This window comes from Opisthocomus hoazin, chromosome 21 (assembly GCF_030867145.1).
Source record: "Opisthocomus hoazin isolate bOpiHoa1 chromosome 21, bOpiHoa1.hap1, whole genome shotgun sequence".
In the NCBI taxonomy this organism is placed as follows: domain Eukaryota; kingdom Metazoa; phylum Chordata; class Aves; order Opisthocomiformes; family Opisthocomidae; genus Opisthocomus; species Opisthocomus hoazin.
This window is the reverse complement of record NC_134434.1, coordinates 12,510,682-12,535,965: the sequence shown is the minus strand read 5'-3', so window position 1 is coordinate 12,535,965 and position 25,284 is coordinate 12,510,682. Positions and strand designations below refer to the sequence as shown.

Here is a 25,284-nt window from a genome sequence, read left to right as displayed (position 1 = left end):
TAAGCATCATTATCAAAATGATGACTGTTGCAAAACCACGTACTGTATCTATTGTGTTACCCGAAACTACAGGAATACTAATTGTACGAGTGACTAGGTAGCTTGGATTTTTTTTTTTTTTAGAAAAGCTTTTTACATAGAAGTTTGAATTAGTAGTATTAAAATACTACATTTATGAAAAGAATTGCTGGTAATTACATGCTCTGAGATTTTAGTTGAAGTAGAGATGTTTTGCATTTCTTAAATCAGATTATTTAACAGAGAATGACATGCAACACATTATGAAAACTGAAGGCAAAGCTACAGAATTGCTGCTTGTTTCATCAGGTATAGTAATTCTAGCAAATTGTATTAAATGTTGTCTCTGATGTCATAGAAATATTAATTTTGTTAAAATGGTAATTGTGAAGGCACCCTGAAAAATGCAAAGCTGCTCTGTAAGTAGAAAAAACAATCAAGCTTTTTCTTAAAATTAACAAATGATTAAATGTACAGTAGCCTAAAGAAAAAGGAAAGTATGGAGAAGTAGCTTTTTATTTTTCAGGTTTTAGCGAAGCTTTTTTGGTTGTTTGAGTTGGATTCTGATATTGTAACAATGAAAAATAATGGAATTATACAGCAGCATGTTAATGTCATTGGAGTCTGGTTAAAATGGTAGTTCAATAAATTAAAAAAAAATCACATAGTATTTTAAATATATCTTAAATAATGATAGCCAGAGTTCCTTTGAAAGATTAAGAATAATGCTTTTATGTTAAAAAAAAAAATACTGGAGCATACGAAGGGAGGTTTTTTTTTTTTTTTCAGCCTGAAGTGAGCTTGTTGCATTTATTTTTGACTAATGACGTATAGCTAACGTGGACAGTTTGTAATGGACTCAATCAAGTGGGTTTGTACCTGTTGTTCTTTATATCTTCTTGGAAGTACTTGTACTAACTATTCTTGAAAAAAAGATACTGCTGTCAAAACTCCATTGCATTCTTAGCTGAACCATTTATGATAACAGTCCGAATTTGCATTCAGGTGCAGCACTTATAATAAAGAGATGTTAATTAGATTTTCTTGTTCTGCTAGCTTTCCTTTGCTTAATAATGAAAATTCCTGTGTGTCCTGTTCCCCCCCACCCCGACTTTGTACTCGGTATTTAACTTTGATTCAAGTTATTCCTGTTCAACAGAGTATTAGCTATCGTTTCTTAATAAGACAAAAAAGCGTCGTTGCAGTTTCGGCGTTAGACATGTGGGGCCGTGGAGCTGCGTTGCCGCGTGTACCGCAGCAGAGAAGGACAGCGGCTCGTGCCGCTGCGTTTGGTTTGTGCTGGTGGCTGCTCAGCGCGCGGGCAGCAGTGCGGCCGCGGCTGCGCTGCCTGCAGAGGCGCGGAACCGGGACCCGGCTTAGAGAGCGGCTGCCCGGTTGTAAGCTTAGGCTCGTGGCAGCCAGGTGAACGCTCCGGTTCTCTCTTTTACTATTTAATCCCTTTTTTTCTCATGGTTTAAAAATGCCAGTAATAAAATATTTCTAAACCCAGACAAGAAGGATAATTTCTCTTTCAATATCAAAGTAAGACACAGGAGTATCTGGCAGAGGTATATATTGCATAATTTAAAAAAATTAAAACTATTTGATCCCACATACGCAACTGGAAAAGACATTAATGGTTTAAAAGAAGTGCAACCAATTAAAACTGTCTCCATATAAATAATTTTAGTTACTTACTGTTGTACAATGTCTGTTTTGTGCTACCAAAAATAAGATTTAGTATTAGAAAGAAAAATCAAAATAAGCATTTTCTTTTTCCTTAAATTTGAATGCCATAAATTGTGACATCCTTTAAAAATGATAAAAAAATTCTTCAGTAGCAGGATGATAATTTTCATGGAACTTTTTTTTCTTCATTGAGAATTTATTTCCTGTATGCTTGATTTTAGAAATGCAGATAGTTATGTATTATTATAATTTTCTCTTTCTAGTTTTGAGAGGTAGTAGTGTTATTTATTCATATTTTTGTCACAAACAGGTTATTTGGATAAAGTTGGTTAAACGTGAGGTTGTCGTAGTTGTTTGTTTCTTGTACATCTCCTCACGGCTTGCTCATCTGTAGCCCTTTCCAGCCCGAGACTGGTAGCTGCAAGTTTTCTTCCTTCTGTTTTCAAAAGTCTGTTGTTGCTACCTCCTTGCCTTTAACATATTAGCAGGTTCAGAAATCAAGAATATCATTTAACATTGTGTGCATGTGTGTGTGAATAAATATATAAACAAAAATGTACGTGGGTATATGCACATATGTATTCATACACACACATATATATGTGCATATATATATATATATGTGCATGTTGTTTTTTAGGTTTTTAAGTAGTCTAAATTGTTTAAGATGCCCAACTGATCAAAGGGGAAATTTCAAAATGTCTTTTATTACAAGCAGGGATGGTAATTATATTTCTTTTTAGGACACTGCTTTGGCAACTACGTAACAGTTTGTCATGCACACTCCATTATTATTGCAGTATCCTTTTGGTGATGTTGATCTCTGACCAGGAGTACTCACTGGGGTGGAACATTTTGAAGGACATGCTATAATTAAAATATTGTGATGTGGCATTATTGCATAACTCAAGGACATGCCATTGTCACCTACCTTGAGTGTTGCAAGAACAAGATTTGTGAGTTTTATTCTAGCTGAGATTTTCCAGTGATTAACTACCACTCCCTGCTCAACTTCCAGTTCCTTTACACTGAAAGATAAATTTTAACGCAACTGTTTGGTAATTGGGAGGAAACGTGGGTGAGAGGAGTGGGTTGGCGAGGGCTGGGGAGGAAGCGTGTGTGGAAGGTGCGGAGCGGAGAGGGCTGCGTGCTGGTGTGCCCGGGTGCGCGCGTGTCAGGAGGCACAGACACGGAGCTTCGGTGGCAGTGCGGACGAGAAATAAAAACCCTTTTAAATAGTAAATTAATCATTCCATGTCTCAATACACTTCAGCTGACTAGAGAGAGGATATCTCAAAACTGTCCAAGTTTCTGTGCTAAATTCCCGGAAGCTGGAAAAATAATGAATCAAAACTGCAGCACCTTATTTTCGTACAAGCTTTTCAGATTAACCCGACACTACCGTAGGAAGAAGAGTTGGCAGGCTAAACAGCAATCTTGAGCAATACAGCTTTTTGTCATACTGTAATATACTACATGAACTTTCTGTATGAAAAAAGGTGCTTAGAACTCTTTTCGCCAGCAAGAGTTAATTACTCTAAAAATGTGCAAGAGTTAGTTTTCTCTCGAACTAAAATACTTCCCTCTCCTGTTGAAACTTTCTGCTGAAAGCTGAAACTGGTGCAGTAAATGCACCTGCTCGGAGTCAGCTAGGCTCGAGACAGCTGAAAAATGAACACCCCTGAGTTACTTTTCAGATGTTAATATGAACACGCTTTATTTAAAAAAAAAAAAAATTGCTCTAAAGAAATGTACTTACCGGATACATAGATGTCTGCAGCCTTGGAGGTGATCCCTGTTGGTGAGCTGTAGCTGTCACTGCGGAGGGAAGTACCTGTTCTGTGCTGGCTCTGGGAGCGAAACTGCAGGAGGTTGTTTCAGGGGAGGGACTTAAGAAGTGTAGGAGTTGAGCCCTCGGGGTGTAGAGATGCACCTGATATTACCCCAGCCCGAAGCTACGATTCATTTGTTTGCGTCCACTGCTTTCATTCAGCGTTACCTCAGCATCTAAGCTATCGAAGAGAGCTCTTGGTGCTTTTGTGCCCTCCAACAACCAAGTTTTGCTCTAACCAGGGTGTCTGTTCCTCCAAGTAGCAATCTGCAGTGTGGGGTCAAAAATGGCTTAGGTAATATACTGAGCTTTTAGTGAGTTTGACTTGTGTAGAAGTGACTCGTGAGCAGTAGAATTGAGTGTACACAGGGGGTAGCAAAGTTTAAAAATAATAATTTTACTTTTCTATTAGAGGCTGACATTTTTTATTGAATGCCTTTGTAGCCTTAATATTCTTACGCTTTTTTTGCTCCCCCCTCTCCATTTTTATTTAAATCTTTTTGTCCTTCATGAGTCTCCTTTCTGAAGGCGGGACTGAACTAACTCCAAGCTTGCTTGCCACAGGAACCTGCCAAAGCTTGCCTATAATCAGCAGTCAAATGTACAGATCCTGTAAGTGGCAAGGAGTCACCTCAGTAAGAAATCGATTATCATGTCCGCGTGCTTGCTGAGGAGCTGTGCAGTTGGGTGGTGAAAGGAGAAGGTCAGCTGATCACCCGCTGATTAGTACTAGTACCTGCTTTTAGTTTCATTTTAGTTAGCGTTTATAAATGACAAATTTATTAGTGTATTTACCAGTAATCTAGTGACATTGCTGAGTTGTTCAGTGAAATAATAACTGCTTGCATACTGGTTGTTAAAAGGAAAATATTTTGATAGTTCTAGCTCTCTCTAAAAATATTCCAGTTACTGAACATAAATACAAAGGGATTTTTGGCTACTAATTGTAATGTTATTGAGACATTAAAAATCATAACCCTCTTGTTTCACCCACTGCTCTACAGATAGACAGATGCAGATTATTGAAACTGTTAAATATAGAAGTATGATGAATTTTATACTTGGCAAAAGTATGGTCTTTTGAATGAAAATTACTAAGGAAATTGTCACTACAAAACCTGTTTAGGCAGTGGGTAAAAGTTGTTTCAAAATCAGTCTCTAAAGAAGTGTCTTAAAAATAATTTTAAAGGTGTGGCCTTTATCTTGGTGGAATGGCTTATGGACATCTGCTTTCCCGTTCAGGTACGCAGATCACCATCCTTCCCCTTGCTGTGCCAGTGTTGTTTTCTGGAAAATTTTTCTGAATATAAGTAATCACTAAATTTAAGGTAGATAGGTGGCTCTTGTGGGTTTTTTAATTGTTTTTTTTTTAATTATTATTATGTTCCTATAATGCAGCTTAGCAGTGTAAGAAGATGTCGTATTACTGTCTAGTTGTTTGTAAATCCTTTGGCTTTAGATGGAATAACAAGAGTGTTTGTAGTTTGCACTTAGTTGTAAAATGTTTCGAAGAAAAAGTAGTATATTGCAAAATTCTGGCTGCAGAGGAAGATCTTGTAATGTCTACATTCAGACCCATTGCTGAAAAGACCTAAGGAGAAAAGTCCTTTGCTTTCTCAGCAGAAGGTGTTACTCAGCAGTCCTCACGCGGCAGTGAAGAGCCTTTCTTTCGTGTCAAAAAGTTTGTGTGCCAGATCAATCTACGTAACTGTCCTCGTTTTTCTTCTGCAAGTCTGGATCATTTTATGTCGCCCGTAGCTGAAGGAGGGGACCATCAGGTTTCTTTTCTTGCATGTGGTGGGGTGGAGGTAGGTTTCCTTGAATGGAATCAGATGAGTTTTTTTGTTTTGAAAGGAAATTGCAATTGCCGGCATCTGGAGGAAGCTATCGAAGGACTCCTTTAATATACAGCTGACTGAACTGGGATAAGAGGTGTCAATACTGGAACTTGGATTTTCTTTCCCCCCTTCTCCCCATCCCTCTTCCCTGATCTGCTGTGTGGAGGGGAGCTGTGATGTCAAGTTGCTCCCTTGACCCAGGGAAAATAATGTTTTGTATCTGGCTACTTCCTGGAAGTTGCTGTTATTAGTCAGGTCAGCTGAAATCAGCTGTGAATAAAGTAGAATTGGGAAAAAAAACCCCAAAACCCCAGCTAATGTAAATGCTTCTTTTCTTGGTGCATGGATGGTACTGAAAATCCAAATCTGGGCGAGAAGATTCATTGGTGGACCCCAGAAAAGGAGAGTGAGAGCTCCTGTTTGTGTATACTTCTAGAAGTAATAAATCTTGATTGCAGTGATGTTGTGTCATCACTGATTTCTGTTAACTCATTATACGTACATCCTCAGTATGAGATAAACTGAACCCAGGCATCTGTTCGTAGCACCCTTTTAGTTCACCTGAGCACAAGTCAGATTAATTAAGAGCACCAGGACTGGCGTAGTAAAATTTGGAATTACTGAGGTTTTTCTCCCAAGTTGCTTTTTTAAAAATGTAATTATTTTTGTATCTCTGGAGGGCTGAAGCTTTAGTTTTGTATCTTCTTTGGTGTAGAATATACTTCTTTGTTCTAAGTTCTGTTTAAATTCAGTATCAAAGAAGTATCGTTTAGCCGTAGTTGAATTTCTTAGGATTAATTACTGTAGCATAAAACTGCCATTCTATAAATGTTATAAATGTCCTTCTTCATGGATTTATGTGGATTTTTTGGCTCAGCTGTAGCACTAAACAGCAAACAAAATGTTGCTAGCAGAAACCATACATACAAATGGCATAAATTTAACCTATTCTTGATACACTGCTTTCCTAATTTTATTTTTCTTTGTGCACTTCAAAATTCCATTCCCTAGGTGTATGAAAGGGTGCCAGCTGTTGCTGTGGTCAACAACCAACCCCTCCGTTGATCAGATAATTGTCACCTTCCCGCTCGAACGCTCCGAACGGCCCTGGTGCCTGAGGTGCTCTGCTGCTGTGGCTTCACCTCCTGGCAGCCAGCACTCTGGTACTGGGAGGATGCCCACTGGTTGTCAGTCATCAGCGGTGTTTCTGTATCTTTCTAGAGATGCCTTACAAATCTGTGAACTAGGGAGTTAAGAAAGCAGAGCGACCATAGGTGAGTGTGAGTAATCTCGTGTAGTTGGTCGCTGAGAGGCGTGGAGCGCGTGAAGCTGAGCTTGCCTCAGAAAGGAAACCTCTTAGAACTGTGTGCCTGGCAGTATTCACTTCTGTCTTTGTCAGATCAGTTGTGTGTCCAGATGTGTGGCTTTGAGCTAAGTGTTCAGGAAGGTCCTTTTTTTTTGTCTTTGATCACTTGAACTGAAGTTATTGACAGATTTTTGTTATCTGTAGTAACATGTTTGGACTAGGTTACTCCACAGCATTCCCAGAAGGGGGCAAATGTGTTTGAATATAATTGCTGCAACTCATGCTGTGCCCCAAAACATTACATGATTCTTGTACTATATTCTCAGGATTGTTTTCTTCTATCCCATATGAATAGTTATTAGTCTTAATGCTTTTCGAATAACACCTTTGAAATGTGCCTTTGTTTTTCATAACTATTCCAGTCTCCAGACTTTGGAGATATGTCTGGGCAGATTACCTTGCTGATGTTTGTGAGCCACTTGTTCATGATTACTGGAGCAAATTATTTGTATGGGAAAAGAATAAAAGCTCAGCAGTTAATAGCAACTGCAGATTGTATTTTTAGATATTTATTGTGGCCTGAACTGTTAGCGTTTGGCCTAGAACTAGGATGATCTTCCTTCTGGTTCCCATCCTCACCCTTGGGCAATGAAACGTCTTGGGGGAAGTAAGGAACATCAGAATTTGAGACTGTAGGCAAAACTATGAACCGTTTATAAGAAGGGGTTTTTAATAACCGTTCTTGTTGTTGCCAGTCATTCTAACAGAGATGTCAAGTGTGCCTTTCTTCAGTTTCTACTTGATGCTCTGGTTATAATTCCCTTTTAAAATTTATTGTTTTTAAAGTCTTTTTCATGCGGAATGCTTTTTCATTTTCTGCTTTGATTTCAAGACTTATGCCAGAGATTCTGAGACAGCTCTCTCGCCTAGGTGAAGTTTTTCTCATAGAAGCCAGTAGTAAGAGCTGAGTTACGCCACGTGCGGTTCCAGTGTATATGAAGTCAGTCCTGTACATTTTTCTTTGAGGCATAATTGGCGTTGTGTTGCCGTGATGCCACTCTCCTGAAGAAAGCAGTGAGGCATAGAATGAATACTCCTAGACTGAAAATATTTTTTGCGTTCAGTTATTCTTTGAAACGTGTCAAATTTTGTAAAGATTTATGTGATTACTATGTGTTGTCTACTATTGAAATAATTTTGAAAAGTGGGGACTATAAGCCAGCAAGTGAAATCTGATGTTTTATTTTATTCCGTTAAAAAAATACTAACGCTGCAATTCTTGAATGGCAGTTTGTTGGTTATGTTTTTGAATTTGAAATCATGTGTTACTGTTTAGCTGTAAAATTTCAGATCTTTTTGGAACAGATCATGCAGTGAAATTTGCATTTAGGGAAAACTATTTTTTCCTTTTTTTTTCTTCTTTTTTTTTTTTTTTTAGCAAAACGGCCAGAAGTCATTTAAAATATTATCATCTGATGGTGTATTTGTGTGAATTTCTACATTTGGAATTGCAGCACTCCTAAATGAACCATTTCTTACTGTACAGCATATGTCAGGGCCAAAAACTTACATTTCAGTGTGGTTTCAGTATGATTTCACATCTTTTGTTTTGTGCTGGTTTTGTGGTTTTGTAGGCTTCAGACTATTATTTCTAGGGGTTTTTTATTTAATTGGGTGGGGATAAATACTAAACAAACAAGAGAATCCTAGTTTACTTGAATTTCTGGTTTGCCTGTGAAAGGACGTTATTAAAATTTCTCTTGATGACAGCATCGTATAAACTTTCTAGCTAATAAGGTGTGTCTTATACAGGAACATGAAGCTTCCTAGGTGTCGGTAGTGTGGCAGTGGTGAGACTGAAAGTGTTCGGTGCTAAACCCTCTCAAGGGCTTGCGGACCACTGAGTAGTGGCAGCTGCTCTGCGGAGTGGCTAGGGGCCGAAACCTGCTCTGCTGAAAGCCAGAGGAAGTCCCGCAGATGAAATCGGTTGCAGATTTATTAGTATTTCATGGTCAAAGATAACATGCTCTTTTTGTTTGTTTGTTTGTTGTGCAGTATGTGATCCTGTTTTTGCTGTAAAAAGATATGTTTACGGTAAGGTTGGAAACATTTGCATCGCTGAATGGTAAGAAAAGGAAGCCAGGGAGAAAAGATTGGAAGAACTCTGTGGTTACACTTGCAATGAATTAGTGCTTATTTTGGGAGGATTCCAGCCAGGAAGGCGTTATTTTTGATCTGCCTGCCTTCTTATACACCCTTACCCCTTCACAGTGAATAGAGTGAAACAATCTAACAGTCCCTCTCTCCTTTTCAAACTGTGGCGACAAGGAAAGCAGCGTTTAAACAGAAGGCAGTAATGCTGAGAAGACACACAGATACTGGCTAAGCCAGAGGTCTGATGCTTGTGGGTCAATGCAAGTGATCCAAATCTTGAATTTGATTTTTTCTAAATCTCAGAATAAATGGAAGGGGTAGAAATAGAGAGAGTGGAAGAAACCCAACTGAAGAAGAACCAGACTTTATTTCTTCTGCTGATAAATTGCCTTCAGAAGAAAAGAAGCAAAAAAGCGTAAGAAGAAAGTAGGGAGCATCGAAGTCTGCAGTGAAGTGCTGTTAGTGAGGGGGCTGAGGCAGATTTGAGAGGGGATGCGTCTCGGGGTTCAATGACAAAATCCGTGTGCTTTTTAGCTCTTCAGAGGGGTCAGACACAATGCTACCGGTATCCAAAAAGATGCTGGCTGGGAGAAATACTTCGTGTATTATTTCTGCTGAATGGTGAGCATGTTGTTTAAATAGGAAACACTGGTTATTTCAGTTGACGTTTTTTCTCTGTTTTAAAAATGTCCCATTGTCAAGTATATTTTTGGTGAAAAGTTTGTATGAAAGAAGTATCTTGTGCTGTCAGCAGGTTTCAAATAGGTGCAGCTAATCTCAACAGCAGTTGCTATGGCTTTGAAGGAATATCTCTGTGTGTATGACTTCTGCGATGCTAAAATTCCCTCAGCTTCTGTTGCAAATATTAATTTGGTTAGAGTGGATACGTGCTCTGTGGTAGTACCAGATTATCTGTGTTTGTGGTACAGAGGATGCTTGCATATTTGCTAACATAGATAAGAATTGGCATTACTGTGTATTTTATCTGAGAGTACAGAGAATGGTGCTTCCTGATATTTATATATAGCTTGATATACTTTAAAAAAAACAAAGTCTGAAAAACTCTACACACAATGAAAAAAGGAGCTTTTTGCTTGTCCAGTTTCACTGTGCAATTTATTAAAAGAAAAAAAAACAAAAAACAAAAGCCCTAACAAAAAGTGAAAATAGTATTGCTTTCAATTGTGTTCTAGAAAAAAGGTTTAGCTTGGACTAAGATTTAAATCGTCTTGTAGAAATCTGTTATGTCGCTTCTTAAACTTGTTTGCACACTCGGTTTTTAAGGCTTGCCTTCTGTGTTTCCATATTCCAGAACCCGCTGTTTGATACTGATTTGCAGCTGCCAGGGTTTTTGGGGGAGGACACATCAGGAAGTCAGGCTCCTGAAATCTGTTTGTCTGTTCTGTCGTGGTAGCGAGTTGTGAGGCTTTGGGCAAGATTCCAGGTACTTTTCATCATAGATGCAGGAAGAAATGAAAAAAAGATCTCCCTGTCTTAGGTGGACTCTTAGAGAATAGAGAACACCCAAACCTGAAAGGCTGGTTACAGAAGAATTCCTGTTCTCCAACACCCAGGTGAACTTTAAAAATTATGCGTGGTCTTGAAAATAGTATTTTAAAAAGTTATAATGCATATGTCACTGTAATAGTTTTCAAATTAGCAAGGAAGCATTATAAATGGTGCCTTTTTTTTTTTTCACTAGCCAGCAGGTATGAGCAAGAATACATGCCATAGCTGAAGCTGTAGCAGGAAAGGTCCCTCCCCCAGCGCAGCTGGGAAGTGGTATAAATACTAAGCAGGGAATAAATGACAAGGAGTTGCTTCTAGCTTTTTCACTGTAGGGTTTATCTCGCTGTTGCACAACGTTAGCCTAAAGGTTGGGGTTTCTTTGGTGATTTTTCTTTCCTGACATGCAGTGTTAGAAGTTTAGAAAATTTCTATACTCCTTCAGAGCAAGTAATTTGTTTGCTTAGTAGGATTCCTTCATAAGCCTGTTTCTTCATGTCCTTAAACTGCAGATTGCTACTGGTGAAGTCAAAGGAAGAGCTCTGTTAGCTGTAAACTCATATGAAGGTCTCTAGCATGGCCTTGGGCGTGAGTGGGTAGGTGACTCCCCGAAATACTCAGCGCAGCGTTTCAGAGAAGGTAGACCAGTACTGCCCTAGGTCAGCTGCAGGCCGTTCCACGTAGCCAGGTCGGGCTGCTTGAAGACTGGGAGTTTTTAGGGCTGCGTTACATAATGATGTTGAGATAGACTGGCCCAAATCCAGCTCTGTCTGCTTCCTCGCTGGCCCCTTGCCACACCCAAAAGCTCACACTAATTTCAGTGTCGTAGCATTTCTGCAAACCTGCCATTAGTTTATTGAAGCAGATACCTGGGAAATGAGAGCGAGCGTCCATTTCTTTTAAATACTGTATTTAAGCAATCTGAGTGGTATCGAACAGCAAGTCTTCGGCAGAGCTGTAGTTAGAATGCAGTTCTTCAGGGCAGCATCCACCTTACCCAACAATCCCTTCTCTCTGCCTGAAAGCCAGTCTTTGCATGACATATTTTCCTCCCTCAGCACCGAGGCAGACTACAGTCTGCTTTGCTGCCCAGCTGTGATTCATCGCTAGAGCAGGTCTTTCCTGTGTGCTGACTGAGATAGGTCCGTGGAAAAAAATATCACGTGATCAGATAATTAAAGACTCTCTCAATTCATTACGTAGTGAGAGACTGAACTGAGATTGCAACCAGACAGACACAGCCCTTCATAGTCACGGGTTAGAGAATGCGTGTTTGGTGTGTGGATGTGCATATATAGAGCCTTATGTACCTGGGTCGGTGTGAAGGATTGTGAGAAAGTTATGGCAGCTGAAGAGACTTCAGCTGTTAAATTCTCACATATCTTCTGAGCATGCATGGACTGGGATGCTCTTCCCTTCTTCCCTGGCAACCCCCAAACTAGGTCAAACCTGGGTGCAGGAGGGCGAGAAGAGCGGCTGCCTGCCGAGAGCTGCCAGGCACTTGCCCTACAGGATGCGACGTTGGGGAACTTCACAGAACCGTGGAGAATTTTCCGGCAGACAAAGCAGCGCATGCGTTTTGTGGTCCTCACTGGGGAATTTACCCTCTGGATGAAATAGTCCTCCAAGAGTAAATTCTGAAGTAGACAGCTTGTATAGAAAATGAGAACAAATCATAAATGACTGGCAGAACTTTAAGCAAATATTTATTTCTGATAATGGGCCTAACCTGAAATTATCTGTGTTTGCATCTGTGTTGATACGTGAAGTGTTAGTATAACAGCCCTAATGAAGTTACGATTGGGACCTGCCTCTTTCCAGAAGAGGTTAGAGTGCCCTGTAAGAGTATGTGGTCTCACATCTGGAATTCTTTACATCGACAAGCCAGAGTCCTCTTTTTAGCCTACGAATGACAGTGATAGGTGTGCTCTGTGAAACACGGGAAGCTGACATCCTGCAGATACGGCTGTCCGCGCTTGTTTTTTAATGCCTGAGGCTCACAAAGAGGATGAACCTACCCAAAGGATGCTTCTGCGATGAGTTGGTTTCATTGAAGAAAAATTTGAAGAATAAAATTATTATTTGTTGTATTGATATATTCCAATTCCTTAATTGGAATGTTCTTACTGCTCCTGCAGTGACTTTGTGTATGATACTTCCTTCAGTAATAGCAGACATCTGTTTTTGGGCAATATTTTTCTCTTCTATTTTATAATTCTAAAACAGAAGGTTTTGCAATATCGTACTTATTATTTGAGAAGGCTTCTCTGCATAAACAGTCCATATAAAAATGTCAGACTCATCTAAGAAGTAACATTAGTTTAAACTGTTTTGAGTGGCCTATTTTAGGTTTAAACTAAATTTAGGCAATTCTTAATTAACTTGAGATCCAGTGAAAATCTGTTTTAAATGAAATAGGGTTGACATGAAATTTTGCAATTTTCTTTTGGAGACAAGACCTAAGGCTAAGGAACAGGTTTTTGTTGTTGTTTGCTTGGCTGGTTGTTTAATGGCTGTATTTGTACATTTTATGTGATAAACATTGAAATAAATTTTAAAAATGACAAGGTGTAGTTAAAGTAACGTAGGGATCCTGATGGCGCATGTTATAGTCGAGATTTGTGTCAAGTATGTTTCTAAAGGCACTTTTTTAAAGGAATAGCAGGAGGCATTTTTATTTACGTCCATGTGGCCTTTCAGCGTACAAAGGCTTCCGTAAGTTCTCTGAACCAGTTGTTCAGCGTCCCTCACCTGCACCTGAAGGGTGCTAAGCATCGGGCTGTTCAAAATCTGTGTTTAGAAAGCAAAATAGCTGTGCAGCCTGTCTGCAGCAGGAGAACTGGCATCTGCTGGGTGGTAGGCTGCGAAGCCGGGAGCTGAGCCCGTGTTTTCAGGAGGCTGGAGCAGAGAGCTGTCACAGCCTGCCGCTCTGCTGCGAGGTGGGGCAGGGTGGAGCCTGGCAGGTGCTTCCTAATGCCTCGGGGCTACAGGTAAAGGTGCCCGTGTGTGCTGGAGCGCTCCGAGACCTCAGCAGGTGGATATTGTTTTCATAATTTGGTGGAGTGGACAGTATTCATCCTCTGTTTTTAATGGCGGACTTGTAATGTAGATCTGTGAAAGAAATGGTAACTTTTAAAGTTAAGTAACACTGCGGGTCTGCTCCTTGTTGTATTTCCCAGCCCCCTACTTTTAAATAAAAAAGGCATGTTCATAATTTCGAAAGTAAAAATATGTCTCTGCTCTTCCAAACTAAAAGAAGTTTCTTCTGGAAGATTTTTTTCCTGAAGCTTTTTTTATTTATGTGGGGTTTTTTTTATAAATTTATTTTAGGTATGAATTCAGCATGATTTTAAATCTGAAAAATTGAAAGGATATAGAGCGGTATAATAAAATACTGTGACCACACTGAATATTTGAGAGATGGTTAGAATGGTGAATTGCAATTGCGTAACAAATACAAAATACAGAAGCCAACTACAAAGCTTTGAACTTCATTGCTGCTTTGTGTATCAAACAAAGCTCTGGAAGACTATGAATGTGAACAGTTTAAATCAGAGAAAAATGCTAAATGAAATTTCACTTAGTACTTTGTGTTTAGACTGAAGATGAAAAGTGTACATGAGAGAATGCGAACTGGGAATCTGTCAAGCTGTGGATGAGGAAGGTCTTTCCCAAGATATTTCCAGTTACAGGGGACTAAAGCCTACAGCTGGCTTTGCGCGTGCGGCCCCGTCGTGGCTGCCTTCAGCCGGGCTCCGCTGACGCGGCAGGCAGCCGCAGCGGGAAGAACCCTGCACTGTGCTTGAAGAGCTCCAGGGTAAAGAACGAAGTGAAACCTGGAATTTTTGGCAATGTTTCTTTTGTTTTTTTTTAGGATTCTTAAATAGCAGCAGAAAATGTAATGCTGGACCCGCTTTCTCAGACACACAAGCATTTGTCAGGAGCAATTTTTTTATGGTATTTCCCATAGTCCACGGTTCATCAGTAACTGATCTACCAGTGAGAGGATGAAAGCTTTAACAGCTGAACCCGAGATCTGTATTTCCTTTTCTGTAGTTATAGTATTTGTATTTACTTTGCCCGTTCTGCTGTGTACTTTGTTTTCCCCGTTTCTTCCACCTTCTCAGTGTCTGCTGGTGTATCCTGCTGTTGTGTTCTCCCCACCCCCCGTGCTCTCTGGGCTCCTCGTTTCTCTTGCAGCAGCAATGCTTTGAGGCCCAGATGCAGGAGCAGGACATCAGAAAGGTGTGAGGCCAAAGGCCTGCTGCGAGGGGATGGGGAAGGCTTGGTCGAGCTGCGCAGGGTGACAGTGCTGCTGTCCCGGCGTTTCTGTAGGCTCTGCTGTTAAAGACCCTGGCAGCATCACCCCTGTCTCTGACAAGCCAGCTGCCATTCGGTATTGACCCAATTATTTGGGAAATCAATGCCCTGAATTGAAAAAACTTTTTGTTTCTTGCATGCAGATGGTACCAGTGTGAGGAGCTACATGGAGGCCTTCTTCCACATTCCCTGCAGTGCCAGGGAGACGGGAGCGCGCTCCCAGCTGTCGGAAGCAGCCGGAGGATTCGCCCCGTGCTGCAGGAACTCTGCAGCAGCTTCGCAAAATTGCCTTTGGCATTAGTTTTAGTGTTCCTGTAGAACCAGCTAATTCCATTTTTTTCATCAGTTGATGCAGCATTTTTCAAAACAAGCTAGTCAACATTTTTAAACATTTTTATTGCAGTGTCTTTCAGAGCTGGGAAGTGCCCAACTCTCCATCCATCTCTGCTACACCATTGTTCCTGAGTGGGAATGGCTTGCTTTCCCGTGTAGTGTTTGTGCTCCTAACAGTCACATCTTGTCCATCCCTCTCATTACTGCTGTATTTTCTTTAGTAGGTTAAAATTAATTTAAATGCCATTTTAACACTTTGCTACTCCAGTTGTGGTGCATTTTTGTTTTGTTTTGGTTTTTTTTAAGTAGGAGGCATACAGTGATGTCCTGTACATTGAATTTCAATTATTTTGTGATTATATCCATTGAAGTATATCCAGGCACAGTTTTCTAATGAAATACAGTTCAGTGATCCCATTTCTTGTTCAGTGGGATCACCTTTTGACAAGTATTTTGTAAGGAAAAAAGATGCATTTGATAAATTTGATACAAGAAAAAAAATCGAGAGAGAAATTGTTTCTTCTTTCTAGAGGCAGTTGTTTCTACAGACATTATTGATTTATTAGAGACATGCCATCTGGAGAGAGATGTATTCAAATTACATATCTGGATTTGCAGATACCAGGAGAAAGCCCTCTGGGGAGCCTTGCATACATGTAGTATTTCTTAAACTGTCGCAGTACGTTACTAGAATTGTGTAAGAGAATTCTTTAAGTATTTGGAAGCTGTATTATCTGTAGAAAAGTGTTACTGGCTGCTGCAGTTTTGATGGAGATACACACATGACAGTGAAATCCTGAATCTACTTGGTTTCCCAAGCTTATTTTTGTCCTTCCTTATAATAACAGTACCTGTGTTACGAGGCCTTTGTGAGGAGATGCTGGGATCTTCATTTGCCTTTACCCCTGTTTTACTACTCTGCTTTCTATGTTTTCCCCAGTGTGATTTTAGGCCTTTATTGGCTAAAACATAGTCCAGTGTAACTTTAATAGTCTGGGGTTTAGTTTAGTTGCTGTTAAATGTTGGCCTGTGTTTGAGTGTCCCTCCCTGTCCCCCCATCCCAGATAAGCCCAACAGGAAATCAGAAGGCACTTTCCCAGGGTGGCTGTCGGCTGGTTTTGTCTTCAGTCTCTCTACCAGGTCTCATGAGGCAGCATGTGCAAATTTGGGCATTAGAATCAATGAAAGTGTGGTAGAAGTACATTTGGAAGTGCAGTGCATGATTCCATGTTGCTGTTCAGGATGCCGATATCTCCATCTTATTGCCTCACCGTCCAACAGAAACTGATATGTTGGCGAAATTGATGTAATGAACATGACTGATGGGAGGAAAAAAAAAGACAAGACCTTGACTTGTTTTTCATACCCAGTTTTCCTTCATCAGAGGCTTCTGGTCTTGCGTCAGCTCATTCTGTGCTGTGGAGGGGCGTGTAGCTGGCACAGTGGCTTTGGATCTGGAGGCAGCAGTGAGCGTAAAGCCCCGCTGTTTGCCCGTCCAGGTGACGCTGCCGGTTTAGGCGCATCCCGTCCGTACGGTCTGTGCAGTTTGGCAGTGCTCGTAGGTGTGCTGCGCTGGAAGTTGCTCAGAATAACAGCTTTACGGGCAATAAAATATTAGAGCTTCCTTGCTTAATGCAAGAATGATGTCAAACATGTCACTTTGAGTTAAGAGTTTGCAAAATCTGTGCTTAAGTCCCTTTCAAGATTGAGATATTGCTGATTTGCAGGCATTGTTAACTGAGAGGAATTTGTCATATTAGGACATTTACCGTGATAAATGTTGCCTGCTCATAGATTCTTTTATTTTGTGGTAGTTACAGTATTTTTTTCTAGTGATGGGTTTTGCTGTGATAATTATAGTCTTGTTACTTTAAAAAAAGGACACTTAAAAATTTTGCATTTCAAAATTACTTTGACTTCTGAACATGTATCACTAAGTAATAAGTGATATCAGTGTTACTTCTTACATAACCCCCTTGCTTTAATCCTCATTGAATTATATGTGAATGGAATTAAAAAATAAACTGCTGCTGACAAAGAAACAAAACAGTGTATTAAAATAAAAATTCATCTTTCTAATCAACTTCAAAATTAGCACATATTGAGAGCCATGCTTACTTTTCTTTCAGAACACACAGCTTCACCCTGTGTCTTTTCTCTAACGATCACTGAATGCTCTGATACCGCTATGTGGTCCTAATTGTTGCTTTTGTGTGTTTTTTTTAATTGAACAGTTGTTCCTGTCATTTTGAAAGCGCTGACATACGACGAGAAGAGGGGGGCATGCAGCGTGGGTTCCAACGTGAGAGACGCAGCGTGCTACGTGTGCTGGGCCTTCGCTCGTGCTTACGATCCTGCAGAACTGATCCCATTTATTAATCAGATTTCAAGGTAGGTTGTGGCAGTAAGAAACGGAGCTACTTACAGGTAATTTTAAAAATCTATTCAAAATCAGGAAGGAGCTAAAAGTTAATCCAGTAGTCTAATTCTGTATCTTCTAAAAGTTAATATTCTAGGAGTCTGCTGCTCTGTATTGAAGACATTTAAAATCGGGTATTGACCAAAAGTGATACATCCATTTAGGGGAAATACCTTCGTGCTTTAAAAGTTGCTGGTGTCTCCCATATAACGTGAATGAAATTCGTTCAGTATCTCCGGATATTGTTTGCTAGGGAATGGATATTTTTGTTTCTTTATGATAATGTTTAATAAAGTTCTTTGATTCATGGTAACAGATATGTTGGATATCTTAAACAAGAACAGGGGGAGGACGACATGACAAACGATACCTCTGCCTTTCCATGTAATTGTTGAAGTCTAAAATTTCTTTCTATTGCGGTATGATGCAGTTGAACTTTTGGGATTGAAATGCATCTAAATATTTCCTTAGCAAGTGTGAGAACTTCATTTCCTTCTGTGTATCTGTCATAAGAAAAGCAAATGAAAATCCAAAGAAATTCCCAGTAAATAGATCTGGAGAAATCACTGGAGGCTTTGTTGGGGGGGAGGGCACAGCACGTTTGTTGTCTGCCTGTCCTCCTGCTTTATGGTTAGCTCGGCAGAACAGGTTCAGGACGTTTCAGAAGAGTTGGAACCTTGGTGGAGTAGGGGTAGAAATAACAGACCCCTCCAAAATGGGGAGTTGCTTCGTGGAGTCGTAAAGAGCTGGAAATATTAGAAGGGAAACTTACGGAAGAAGTTACTTCTTAGCTTTTCAGGTGAACGCTTGTTTCGAATGATCTGGGAGTTTCGGATTTTGTCAGATGGGTGTTGTGCAAAGAGTAGAGCGTGTCTTTACGGACCAGGTTACACCTTGCAAGTTGGGCAGGTTAAGTCCAAAAGAATAAACTGCACTTCAGTTCTTCTCTCAATAGCCATTTCAGAGCCTCCTTGTTCTTCCTACAATTTACAGTTTTTGGTTGAAGTGTCCAATGCGAAGATTATTTCGAGTAAATAACAAAATCACTTCCAGTTTCTAAAAGCGGTAAGAACTGGAACTCTACAGAGTGACTCTGAATACTTGGTAACATATCACTTTTGAATAATGGAGTTTTCATTATAACAAATAAGAGATTTTAGTTAAACTTAACAAGTACATGAGATTTTTTTTTCTCTTTTGATACCTTCTGTTTTTATAGAGTACTCCAGTCCAGAGTGACCATGGTACTAAACTCTACTTATGGTTGGACAGAAGCGCATGCACGTGCTTCTTTTTCAGTCTGTGGTTTCTGTTTCAAAAGACTTTCAAAAGTAACATTTTCAAAAGATTCCCAAATCAAAATCTGCAATGTTGCAGTGGTGGACTGGAACTTGGTGCTACTTTGCACTTAATACTGATGATATTTTTGCAGATACAAATTGGTTTTACCACCTTCTTTTTTCTTTCATCTCGTGCTTTTCCTGTTTGCTCATGGGATTCTCTCTTTAGCGTGTAGTCTTTCGTTGGCAGCACGCTGGCTGACATTTCATAGTGTCTTTAATGGGTGATTTGCACTGCAAACAGAGGTAGCTTCTAACGGTTTCTTGGCAGACTTTTAGTACAACCTTTGATAGCAGCAACTCGGGCAGTTTTGTCTCCATCGGAGGCATTTTGATCAGTAGTCATTTAGTATTCTCTTTTTTTAAAGAAGATGTGTGGACTGCACAGTGATTTGTGGTCTGGGTATGTGGTTTAATTTCTAGGGGCTGCCTTACTTCCAGATCGCTGACAGAACTACTTCAGTCTCATCCAAAAAGCCTTGTTTGGAAGCAGAGGATTACTTACTTAGCTCAGCAGGGTCCCAAAGAACATGTTACGTTTCTTCCTTGTTTTAAACCTGTTTTTAAAGTTATTTGGGACAGTTTGTGAGCCCTACATAAACGTCTTTATTCACTGATCCTGGTGCACTGTGACTGGCTGGTCTCTGCTGTTCTCCAGCCTTGTATCCTCGCTTTCCAGCGCTGAGCCTTTAACGCAGGTCACACAACAGTCTCTTATCTGTGTGGTACTTGCTCCTGGGTTTTTTGGAGACCTTGATTAAATCTTTCTGTCCAGGAACCTGCTGTCAAATTTCTTAAGGCCAGACGCTGTTTTTCTCTCTTCTTTTTTTAAGCTGTCATGTCTTTTCTTCAAAGTGAGCAGACAAAAAATTGTAAGACATCTTCGCCTTGTGTCTCTGATAAAGCAGTTTCATGTTGTTTTGATGATGTTCCATCTACAATACTGTTGATACTAAAGGTGAAGAGTCTTGTAACACCAAGCTGTGCTAGAGCATGGTGCCATCCACTTTTTCTGCGTGACATTCAGAAAGAGAATGTGGCGCTCCATAAAAGACCTGCTTCAGTTAAGCGTGCTAGGAATAGGGATATTTGCCATGGCAAGTTATTGAAGAAATACTTGATTTTGAAGGGTCATATTTAATTCCCTTCTAGCTGAGTTCATGGTAAATTATATTTAGTATGAAATTCTTAATATAAAGGTACCTAAAGACATGTTTGCGGCGTGAAATAGTCATGTGATTATGTCTTGGGTTATATTTGTATTTTTAATCTAACCAGCACAAGTAATGGTAGCAATGAAGCCACAGTGACACCCATGACCAGGATGTTAACAAATGTTTCTAGCAGGCTGTTATCAGCTGTGCAGAGTTATTTACTGCTATCTTTAAACTCACAGGAATACGTTTATATTCTCGCTGTGAGCAAATCTTCAGGATGAGCATAGCCATACCAGTACCAAAGTCTGGTTCAGAACTGGTGCTTCTGTAGATTTGGTCAGCAGCCTTATGAAATAAATCCTCTGCTTCCATTGTCTCACTTATTTGAGCAACTTTATTGTTTCTTTTAAGGTCTGGCAAGCGTTTTCCTTGTGAAATTTAAAAAACTGTGAGTGTGTAAGCCTTCTATTTATCAGAATTCTGGTCTGTTCTGTTCATAAGAATTTTTCTTCTTCTCATGATGATTTGAGCAATACTTTTTTTTTTTTTCTGCTTTCACCCTAGCATGGTGCAAAACAATATTGTTCTCCATGTGTTAGATGCAAGCTCACCGTTTTGATTTTACGTGATCTGTGGTATTTTGTTTGGCTGTCACAAAGCGGTTAGTGGGAACTTGTGGACAGGTATGAAGGAGAGAATGTTTCTGAAGAAGCTCCTGTCTTTAAGCTTGCAGAATGTTCTGGAAACGAATTGTTCTTTTCTTTTTAGGAAAATGGCTAGTGGAAACGATTGATATCTTCTGTGTGTGGTAGTAATACCAATTAACGCTGTGGCTGTGCCAGCTACAACTTCAATTGTTTGGAGTGAGTTGGTGGAGTGGAGAGAAACATAAGGTGGGTGGCAGGGGGGAAGCTGAGAATTGCTTAGGATCAGTCACAAGGTGTTGGGTTCGTTTTCTACAAGGCTGCACAGTATTTTAGCAAGTGTTAACACTGTATCAAGGCTTTACTTAACAATCTTTGTAGTTAACTTGGCCATACCTTTTCTAAATATAATCAACTCTTGAAGGTAGAATTGCCACTCCGAAGAGAAACGGTGAAAAAAAATATTCAAATAAAGTATGACACACAGTTTCACCTATTGTGTCAGCAAGCCGATAATTACATACAGCTTTTTTTTAAATCTAGCCTTAGGTGTGTCACTGTTTTACTTAAAGAAGAGTCATACTTCTAGCCACAAGCAAATTGTTGCTACCCTTAAAAAATGCAGAACTCAGCATCTTGAAACAAAGTACATAATATCCATTGTGAGCTGAATTACACAGCAAAACCATCTGCCCATGTAAGAATACAAACTATTAGATTCTTACAGGAAGATAATAAATCATTTACCCTGAAAGGAAAGCTACTACCCCCTTAAAACCGTGTAGTGAGTGATTTGGATCCGGAGCTGTTTGCTTTGCCTGGGTGCTGGAAGCGGCGGCGGGTTTGCGCGTCGTTCAGGTCCCCAGCAGTGCTGTCGAGCTGGCTGGAGGAGCGCGGGGAGCGGCTGCTTGCTACGCTGGGCCTCGGCAGGCGAGGCACTGGTGCCAACCAGAAGGGGTTGAGTTAGACAGTGAGCTGCTTCACCTCTTGCTCCTGCTTGGCGTGGCCTTTGGCACACGTTAGTGTGAACTCACCTGGGTACCCAACTGTGGAAGAAGTATGCTGCCCGCTGTGGTGCAGTAGTTATGCATCAAAGCAGAGGGGTAATGGGGTGGTGGGTTCCTCCCCCCCCCCACCTGCAAAGTTTTATCATCGTGTAATGGAAAGACATTGTTTTCTGTGTTTTCTGTAGTGAAAGAACATAAATATTTCACTTTTGACTAGTGAAAAATCAGCTTAAATTGCACAAAGTCAGGGGTTTTTAGTAATATTTGTGACAAGGCTTTGAAAGAAGTATCTGTCTCCATATTCAGTGATAGCTGTTTCTTCTCTGCTTTCTCATGGATGTGGTTAAAAAGCGCTGAAACTGTCAGATCTGTAGATCATAGATCAGCCCTTTTCCTTCCTCACCTTACTACTCTTCTTTTAAGGAAAAAAAAAAAAAAGATACAGAACACTTACTAGAAATAGTCACCCGAGAGAGTTTCTAATAGTACTTGCTCTTATTTTTACATGGCAATATTTTTTCCTTATCCATATTTCAACAAGGTACACTTACTCACATTTGCTTGCTTATTTTTTTAAAGTCCAGTTAAACTGGTTTCTAAAACCTTGCCTGATCTATTCAAAATACAGGACCATAAAAAGAAAATTCTTGGTGAAGTAGATGAAACTTCACTTTTATTGCAGGATAACCTTACTGCATTTTGAAATACTTGTGTGTACTGAAGTTGCTGTTCAAGCATATCTTTATAAAAGGACTACTTGACCGAGATTTTTTTTCTCTCTCCCAGTCCGTACATGCATGCTGTCTTTTTAAATGTACTTATCAGGAAAGTTAAACATGATTTAATAACGTGGAAATACGGCTAATTTGATTCCTGCCCCCTTGGGTGTGGAAGTTACTTTCTGTAAAGCGGCAGGTGCACACTGAGAAGCTGAGCTGTTCTGTTTAGAACCTAAACAAAAAGGAAAACATACTTCTACTCTATTATACAATTATAGTGATTAAATTATTGCTGGCTATCTTAATTATTTGGAACTGTTGCAGAGTCAGAATAAAGTTTCATTTATCTGCCATGCGATGGTGTAGGTAATCGATAAATGAATCATTATTTGGAAAGATCTAATCGCTGTCTCCTTTCAGCAGAACACCGATACAAACAGCGCGCGCAGTGCCGGAGTGCAGGCGGCTTTGGCTTCCCTGCGGTCCTGCCTGGTTCTTGAAGAGGGGAAAAAAAAAAGAGGAAGGTGTGGCTGTGGCTGAATGATGTAGCTCGCTCCAGGGCAAGATTGTCCTGCAGAATTGGGGAAATCTGAAGCATTGCTTTGAGCTACATCTTGCACCATGATGAAATATGGAGAATAGCTGTCGTCTTTTATGTATTTGAATGTTGCCTTCAGAAGAGAGTTGTGTGCCTACTGTGTCTTGCACTGTGTAAAGTTATTTCCCGCAGGGGCATCAGACGCCTTTTTTTTTTTCCTCTCTTTTAATAGCAGTATTTATAACTCCTAAGCATTTTCGTGCTCTTTTCTTTGTGTGTGTTTATTTTAATTTCATCATTTTTCCCAAAAACTTTGGGATTGGAGCAGCACGCTGAAGCTTGTAGGATGTTGGGTGGCTAGCAGAAAGTGTAAGAGCTGAGTGTGAGCTGGGATAGAGAGACTGAAACAGTGTGCAGTATGGAGGTGGGAATGGTCACTGCATTTCCCCTTCGCCTCAGACCTTCTCCTTGCCTAGATAAACAGGAGGAATTAAACCCGAGACTGCAGTCGGAAGGGCTTTTTCCCCTAGCAGCCCTGGCTGAAGCAGCCTCTTCCGCTTGCTCCCCGACCTGCGCTGCTCCAGCAGTTGGGTATAGCCCAGCTGCCTGGAATGAAGTGAGTGGGGGAGCTGCTCTGGTGTTAGAAAAGCTAGCAAAGGAAAAATTAATTGAGCCTGGGTCTGGTTTCGTTATGCAGCTCACTGTGTAGCCACTCCAGTCGGGGGACTGGCACGACTGAAGAGGTGCGAGAAGGTCTCTGGCAGCAGCAGCTCTCAACACCTGGGTCGACTTCGGTCTCGCCTCCTTTTTTAACCTTCTTGGATTGTTCAAAACCATTTTGCTTGTGATGATTACTATGCCTTCCCTCATGTGTAGGGAGGAGAGTTTTCTGCCCTGTTACAAGTTAGACTTTTCCCTTTTTTGGGCTCAGGAAGGAAATTTTGGTTTTGTGCCAAATTGGCAAGAGGTTTGAGAGTTTATTTTTTTTCTTCCCACAGCTTCGGGGTGGTATGCTTGCATGAATAGTAGCGAGTTCTCAGAGGTTAGCAATAGGATAAGCTGCTTGTGACTAGTATACACTAGAAGTACCTGCTGCAGGTGACAAAAGAAATTCAGATTTATTGTCTGGTACATCTGGTGCTTATAAGGAGAGGGCATTTCTGATATTTCTGTTTTCTGATGCCTATCACTTGGCTGGCTGCTGCTCTCTGATTCTTTCTGCCTTGTCGGGGGAAGGAAATGAGATGGGTGTTGGGCTGAGAAGCGAGCTGCTAACCTACTTTGAGTCCTTTTAACTTTCCCTGAAGTCAGCGAAGTGAGTCCTTGGGGGAGAGGGGAAGGGATAGAGAAGAAAGGGAGAATTATTAGTTGACTGATAGAATTGCCACTTGCTTTTTGAAGTCCGTTTGTGTTTATTGTACACTTAACTGCTTGTGCATAGAGGCTAAATATACCTCAAGGAACTACAGAAGGTGTTTCATAGAGACTGCAAGATGCAAAGCCGTGCTTTGCTCTACCTGTTCGTAGTCAGGTGTGGTACGTTTCAGGCAAGTCAAGACATGATTCTTTAACCAGCTTAAAAAAAAAATCCCACTTTGTTTGACATAAACAGTTTCTTTATGTTAGGAAATCCTGGTGGAGTATCACATAAACTCCCACGACAAAGCAGACAGGTGAAGACACCTTAGACATGTTTCATCTCAGGCATCTTGCTTTGCTTGCTAATCCCTGGGTTACGGCAGACTGTGCCTGCATTTTCAAGTAGGAATTAACTGGAAAAACTTACTTGTGTAGTATGATAAGTTTAAAATACCTCTATTAAAAGTATTAACATAAAACAGTGACTGCAGCATGATTTATGAATATAATGGGGCTACTGGGGCAACGACAAAATTCATGGGGGTTTTTGTTTTCTTTAAACATGGTATTCAGTTGCAGCAATGAATAACTGGGGTGGCATCACATAGACAGTATGTTGTTTTGCTGGTTTTACTTACACAAGTTTGTCTTAAGGTAGCAGAAGAATAAGAAAAAATGGAGAAGTACAATTTGATTATAAGCTGAAATATTAGCCAGAAACTCTTGTTTCTGAAACTGGTTTCCATTATATTTAATAAACAACATTTTAAGTCTAAATATGAAATTGAAGGAGCAGTATTTATTCTCCAGTAATGGTCTTTTAACATTTCCAGTTTGAAAAGACCGCCTAATCTTTCAAATCAGTATGTTAATATTTAATGTGTTGTGCTCACACTCGTCCCTAAGTGTCCCTTTTGGGTCACTGTTGAGACAGGACAATGGCCTTGGAGGATTTGGGTCTGACGCAGCGCAGCTCTTCAGAAGTGCTCTGCAACACCTAACTTCAGGGTGCCTTTGGCACCGTAAGGGCAGCGCTCTGGGTGCTGAGCTTCCTGGCTGGATGATGGGGTTTTAGGGTTTTTTTTTAATTTGTTTTCTCTGACGAG

At 40.3% G+C, this 25,284-nt stretch overlaps 1 protein-coding gene across 3 annotated transcripts in view; it reads left to right on the top strand.

Annotated features, from left to right (window-relative positions):
- The window catches only part of TBCD (tubulin folding cofactor D), a 139,468-nt gene that overhangs the window by 36,564 nt on the left and 77,620 nt on the right, over positions 1-25,284 (top strand). For all 3 annotated transcript variants that reach the window (XM_075441207.1, XM_075441205.1, XM_075441206.1), the window contains one exon: positions 17,230-17,386. In XM_075441207.1, coding sequence (XP_075297322.1) covers positions 17,230-17,386 — 157 coding nt within the window. The remainder of the gene's footprint in view (positions 1-17,229; positions 17,387-25,284) is intronic.